General features: G+C 61.5%; 1 protein-coding gene across 1 annotated transcript; it reads right to left on the minus strand.

The window, feature by feature from the left end:
* Positions 1–527: 527 nt before the first annotated feature.
* DUSP2 (dual specificity phosphatase 2) lies at positions 528–3,997 on the minus strand. The gene is made up of 4 exons (XM_004031415.5): positions 2,329–3,997; positions 2,123–2,244; positions 1,516–1,735; positions 528–1,399 (listed from the first exon to the last, which is right to left on the minus strand). Exons 1-4 carry the CDS (start codon positions 2,858–2,860, stop codon positions 1,185–1,187), a joined length of 1,089 nt encoding a protein of 362 aa, XP_004031463.3. The 5' UTR covers positions 2,861–3,997; the 3' UTR covers positions 528–1,184.
* Positions 3,998–6,000: the final 2,003 nt, after the last annotated feature.

A 6,000-nucleotide genomic window follows, 5' to 3' on the forward strand; every position in this document is an offset into this window, starting at 1 on the left:
TCTGGAACAGGGGACGCTGTGAGCCCCAGCCCTGGGATGTGGGAGAAGAATAGGGAGGCCATGCAGGCCTGCTGTGAGGAAGTAGAGACCCACATGGCCTGGGAAGTGCCTCTTTTGTGGGCGTGCACACACGCTCCCACAGGAACACCATGCGCAACATGCAGGTGTGCACGGGCCAAGACCACCCACCCCCACAGGACCACACCCTCAGGCACACACTCGCATCCTTCCACATTCCGAAAAGGAAGCGGGGTCTGATCGGGGCAGCACTGGGCCTGGCTCTGAGTCACGGACAGGACCTAGCCTCCCAGAAACAACCCTGTTCAGCTCTGGAGAGAGGTCCCTGTCTGGGAAAAGACGCCAGCCCAGGGAGAACTGGGGCCAAGAGAGCAGCCTTTGTGGGGAGGGTCAGACCTGCCCCTTCCGGCCGCTGGCCCCTCTGCCCATTCACTTCCCAAACCCCAAGGGCACAAGGAAACGTGAGGTCCAAGCAGGCTCCCAGGTATCAGATGAGACCAGACGCTGGGTTGTTGTTTTTTAAATATAACAATATTTTATTGACACATCCTGAATGTTCTGTATAAATATAAAGTGCTAAGTTTCCAACCCCTGCCCACAGGGCTAGGAGGAAGCGGGGGAGGGAGTGTTAAATGTCAGCTGAGCACAAATAATTTTCCAGCGCCAGCACAGGTGTGAAAGGCTCACAGACAGACACACGCAACATGACACACCCATCACTTCCCAAGTCCCCAGCTTCCCCAGGAACACAGGGCTTGGGCTCCAGGCCCTGGGCGGGCGAACCCACAGACAGGGCTCCTGGTTGTCACAGCTTTTTCCTTGGAGCTCTCAGGCTGCCAAGGGCTTCAACATGGTGGTGGACCAGGGAGAGTCCACGGTATAGCGTCTAGCTGATTTCTGCCAGAGGATGGGGAGGGAAAGAGCAGACACACCCTCGGTTCCCGACCCCGAATGAGGGCCAGCCTCAGTCCCCCAGCAGAAGAGCACCAGGTCGGAAAGACCAGCATGCCGGCATTCCTAGAGCCCCCATGTGGGGGCTTCTGAAACTCTGAGGAGGTAGCAGCCCTGCCAGAGGTGAGGGGACTGTGCTGGCCCAGAGGGGAGCCCACCAGTCCACAGTCAGCTCCTGCCAGCACAGTGGGGCAGGCAGGCAGAGGGGCACCACCTCAGTGACACAGCACCTGGGTCTCAAACTGCAGCAGCTGCCCCATGAAACTGAAGTTGGGGGAGATGACCCCCCGGCGCTGCTTAACGAAGTCAAAGGCCTCGTCCAGCCGCACACGGCGACTCTGCATGAGGTATGCCAGACAGATGGTGGCAGAGCGCGAGATGCCCGCCTGGCAGTGCACCAGCACCCGGCCTCCGCTGTTCTTCACCCAGTCTGCAAGGGAGATGGGGGAGTGGTGTCAGACGGAATGTGCACAGCCCAGGAGACAGGTGCCCCCAGTCCTCTCCTCTGGAGCCCCTCGGGATTTCTGGGCAGAGGCGCCCCCTTACCAATGAAGCCTATGGCCTCCTGGAACCAGGCACTGATCTCCACCATCTGGTTGTCCTCCACAGGGATACTCTTGTAGCGGAAAAGGCCCTCAAAGTGGTTGGGGCAGCTGGCGGACACGTTGAGGACGGCTGTGATGCCACAGGCCTGCAGCCCCTGCAGGTCTGACGAGTGGCTGCAGCTGCCCAGGAACAGGTAGGGCAAGATCTCCACAGGGCCACCCTGGAGGGAACAGAGGGGCGGTGAGGCCTTTCCAGCCCAGCCCCGGAGAGCTGGAGCAGCAGCGGGTGGAGACCCCATGGGCTGGCCGAGACAAAAGGACTCCTCAGCCAGTCCTCCTGACCTGAGACAGGACTCAGGAATGTGCGGAGGACACACCGGGACATACATGACCCTTCATGCTCCCAACATACACATGCAAACATACACAGACCCATACAGGCACGCGCGAGCAGCCATGCCCCACCCCCTCCCCCAACACACACACGTATAAAGGTGTGTATATATGGGCAAACTGCTCGCATCCCCAAATGGCAGGCTCTTTCCCTAGAGGCGCCCAGTCCGCGGCGGGGAGAGAGGGAGGGTCGGGGGAGGGGGGTCAATACTCACCTGGTCGTAGACGGGAGCCCTGGGGTCGGAGCGGCTGGTTTTGTCCCCTGTTGGCGGCAGCGCAGGGGCGGGGGCCTCAGAGCACAGATCGGGACAGCAGCCCTGGAAGCCGTCGAAGCCTCCTGCAAGGAGGGGAAGAGCACGGTCAGCAGGGAAAGCCGGGCTGGAGTCGGGTGGGGCGGGCCAAGGGCGGCCGGCGTGCTCACCTCGCAGGAAGTACACGGCAGTGGGCCCCGCGCGGGTCTCGTGCAGCAGCGCGGCCAGCAGCACATGAGCCGGGCCGTCGGGCCGGAGCTCCGCCACCGAGGCACTGCCCTCGTCCAGCACCACGGCCCGCGCCAGCTCCCCGCGGGCCAGGCGCGTCCGCAGCGCGCGGTCGGGCAGCAGGCAGGCGAGAACGGCGGCAGGAGGGCCGCGCGCGCGGCGCCGCAGCAGCGCGTTCCAAGGCACTGGCCGCGCGGCGCGCACGTGGCGCCGGCAGAAGGCCAGGAAGGGGCGGCAGTCTAGCAGCAGCGTGCGTTCCGCCTCCCGCGGCTCCCGCAGCAGCGTGCCCAGCGCCGCGCACTCCAGCTCGCGCGCCGCCTCCAGCCCCATGGTCACCGGTGCCTCTTCCTCTTCCTTTCGGTCTTTCCCGCGTCCCGGGCTCTCGTGGCGGTGGCGCTGCCCGAGCGGTCGACTCCGGGCGCCCTCCGCGGCGGCCCGGGTTAAGTACCCGTGGGCCGGCCTCCGGGGCACCATACAAGGGCAGAGCAGGAAGGCGCTGGCGCCCGCGCCCGCCCCCGCCCCTCACGTGGGGCGCAGTCTGGGCTGACCTGGGGACTTGGCGGGGCGGGGGTTGAGGGGGAAGGCAGGGCGCGGGGACCAACACACGGGGAGGAGGCGGGGACCAGCGACTAAGGGAAGGGAAGGTGTTACCCGGAGTCGGAGGGACCAGCACCCCTCCGTTTTTGCGCCCACCCTTTGACCTGTCCCAAGCCACTCAGTCCTGGGGAACCCAGCTTCTCAGATGCAGGTCCCCCTTTAGGGCCAACGATGACCCTTGGAGTACCCCACCCCCTAACCCCACGCTTCCTCTGCCTTTTCCCTTTCCCTCCCAGAATTTTCCTCTTAGAAATTTGTCACCACAAACATTGACAAATGCCTGCTGCCACGGGTGATTTCTACACTGGATGATGGGGGGGGGGTCCCTGCTGAGATGTCCTATTTCTCATCTATTTGGAGACCTTGAGCCAGAGGGACTTTCTCTCTCCTCCCCCTCCCCACCCCCCATTGCCTGGATAAGACCAGTACTCAGGGTCTTGCAGTAGGTTGGTGGCCAAGCTAGGCCAGAACGCAGTCCCCGGGGCCCAGGCCCCTGGGCTTGGGCCGAAGAGAAATGAGGGGGGGTCCCAGGGCCTTTCATGGGGAAAGCAGGGGTCTGTGACTGGTTTCCAGTTATGTGTAGGGCAAAGCTTCTTCCTCCTGGGTGCAGGGAAAGCCCCCAGGCCCCGGAGAGAAGCACTTCCCCCTGCCACAAGCCCGCCCTGGAGGGAAGTCCGCTGACGCTCCCGGCCCTCCCCAGGCCTGCGGGGATTTCAAGACCTTGGCAAGGGGAAGAGGGAGAAGCAGAACAGAACTGGCCTCCCCCATCCTAGGCCTCCCTGTCCAGCCCCGCTGGGCAGCAAAGTCCAGGGCTAGCACTGCACCCGGAGGACTGGGGGCCTGGGTATCCCCTCCATTCTGCCCTCCCCCAGCCCTGCTGCCGGATGTGGTGAGGCCCAGGTGTGCGTGGGGTGTCTGAGCCACAAGAATTGTTGGCAGTGAACTCCCAAACTCAAGCAGAGAAGTTGAGGTGGGTGGAGACAGCGTCACTGCGCTGGAGCTGCCCTCGCCCTGCCCCCAGCTGCGTGGGATTTCAGAACCCACCCTCCAAGCCCCCAGTCTCCTGAGGCCCTCCTCCGTGCCCTCTGAAAGACCCTTCCGGCTCCCCCACAGACCCCTGTGTCCAGACCGTCTTGAAGAGTGACAGCTGGGACCTGTGGAGAGCCCGCAGCCCTTCTGGACTTGTCTGCCCTGAGTTCCTCACAGCAGTGTGCTGTATGCCTGGTTGTGTGCAGGGCAGCATCGTACCTGTGCAGTTCCACTATGTGTGAGAAGGAGCTGGAGCTTGTGTGTGCTGGGGTCAGAGCCGATGCAGAGGAGAAAAGCCCCAAGGACTCCAAAGGTCCCTGGGGCCACGTCACCCTCTCAGTGTCTCCATTTGTAAGGGGAGCACATCATGGTGCAGCGGCCCTTCCACACTGGCTCCAACGCTCTAAGGCTACTCCACTGTCTGGGCAACTTGGCTGAGGCCCCGCCCTCCCTGGCAGGCCAGTCTGGAGGCTGAGGCAGCAAAGCCCACAACAGAGCCAGGGAGTCTGGGCCACAGATCCCAAAGGCTGATATGAGCCCTTATCTTTGGCATCGGCCTCCAAATGACTTAATGCTTATTCCAGGGGCAAATTACAGAGCGTGCAGAAGGACAATCAGGTCCAGTCTTGCTGCTGGGCCAGGAGCCAAAGCCTTCCAGCTCTGTGGGAGGACCCCAGTCAGGTGGGATCCCTGATTCAGGAGTGAATTCAGCTCAGCCGTGTAAGGGGCTCCAGACCCAATTCCCATGCTGGGCTGGGCCTCTTCCCCTCCTTCTGGAGAATCTGGTATACCTTGCCGGGGAGTTCTGCATGTGGGGAGAGTATTGCTGAAGGTTTGCTCTCATAGCACAGTCCCTGGGGCCTGGCACTCTTGGCCACGACCAGTGGTCTCTTTTTCTTTTTCTTTTTAAGTGACAGGATCTTGTTATGTTGCCCACACTGGCCTCAAACTCCTGAGCTCAAGTGATCCTCCTGCCTCAGCCTACAGAGTAGCTGGGACTATAGGCACGTGCCACCACCCAGCTCAGGACTGGTGATGACTGCCTAAAGTGGCTGCACATATGTCACCCCCTTGAGGCCATTTGTCTTGGGGCTGTCCCCTTTTCAGCTCTGGAACGTGGACTTACGGAGGCCCAGCTTAGCCATGAAGGAGGGCCTTCCCTTTGCCTTCTTTCCCTACTCCCAAACTGGGGAAAGCCCCACCCCCGATTACTGGGTGAAAGCCCAGGGCTGGGGTAAGAAGAGGGGAAGAGACTTACCAGCCCATGTCCCTCTCCTGCTTTTGCTCTGACAAAAGCCCCCCAAGCCTTGGATGCTGCCTGTGGTGATAATGGTGCAGGACGCCTGCTCCTCTCCGCCACCCCCAGAGTCTCCCCAACCATCGTTCGCCAGAGCCCAGCCTTGGGAGCCACAGCAGAGAGGAGGCAGGGCATTGGGTGTAGGGGTGAGGACACAGTGAGGAGGGGTCTCTGCTAGACTGGATGCCCCACAGCCTGAAGGCTCTGGAAGCAGGACCCAGTCCTCGCCACTGGCTGGGAAGGGGCTGACCCAGGTTGGGGGTCCGTGCTCAGAGCTCTCTCTGTTTTTGTTTGTTTTTCTTGGCCTGGCTCTTACAGAGCAGACAATATCAAGTAAGTTTGGGCTCAGCACTGTTTTTAAAATTGAAAACCTGTGAGACTCACCGGGAACAAATGATGATTCTGCATGTTATTCTTTTTATAACCATCTATTTTGACGGCTGTTTAAGCGTCACTGGCTCCTGCCTTTGGGATTCCAGGTCTTTCCTGGCCCTAGCAGCACATCCATCAGCCCCCTGCACAGCAGGTCTCCCTCCCACAGCTGCCTCGCTGCTGCTGCAGAGCCTTCCTTCCTCCTTCCAGCCCCCACCTCCAAACAGATGCCTCACAGGGGGCGGGAGGTGAGTGGCTTGGCTACAGTGCTTGGGCCAGAATAGGGATGGAGGTGAGAGTGACGGGCCATCCCAAGCTC

This window comes from Gorilla gorilla, chromosome 12 (assembly GCF_029281585.2).
Source record: "Gorilla gorilla gorilla isolate KB3781 chromosome 12, NHGRI_mGorGor1-v2.1_pri, whole genome shotgun sequence".
Taxonomy (NCBI): domain Eukaryota; kingdom Metazoa; phylum Chordata; class Mammalia; order Primates; family Hominidae; genus Gorilla; species Gorilla gorilla.

Bases quoted from the DNA above. Each gene is read 5' to 3' on its own strand.
- DUSP2 (XM_004031415.5), bottom strand. From the start codon at position 2,860: ATGGTGCCCCGGAGGCCGGCCCACGGGTACTTAACCCGGGCCGCCGCG. The intron at 2,245-2,328 runs GTGAGCACGCCG...CCCTCCTTGCAG, and splicing joins TGCCGTGTACTTCCTGCGAG to GAGGCTTCGACGGCTTCCAG. The intron at 1,736-2,122 runs GTGAGTATTGAC...TGTTCCCTCCAG, and splicing joins GGGCTCCCGTCTACGACCAG to GGTGGCCCTGTGGAGATCTT.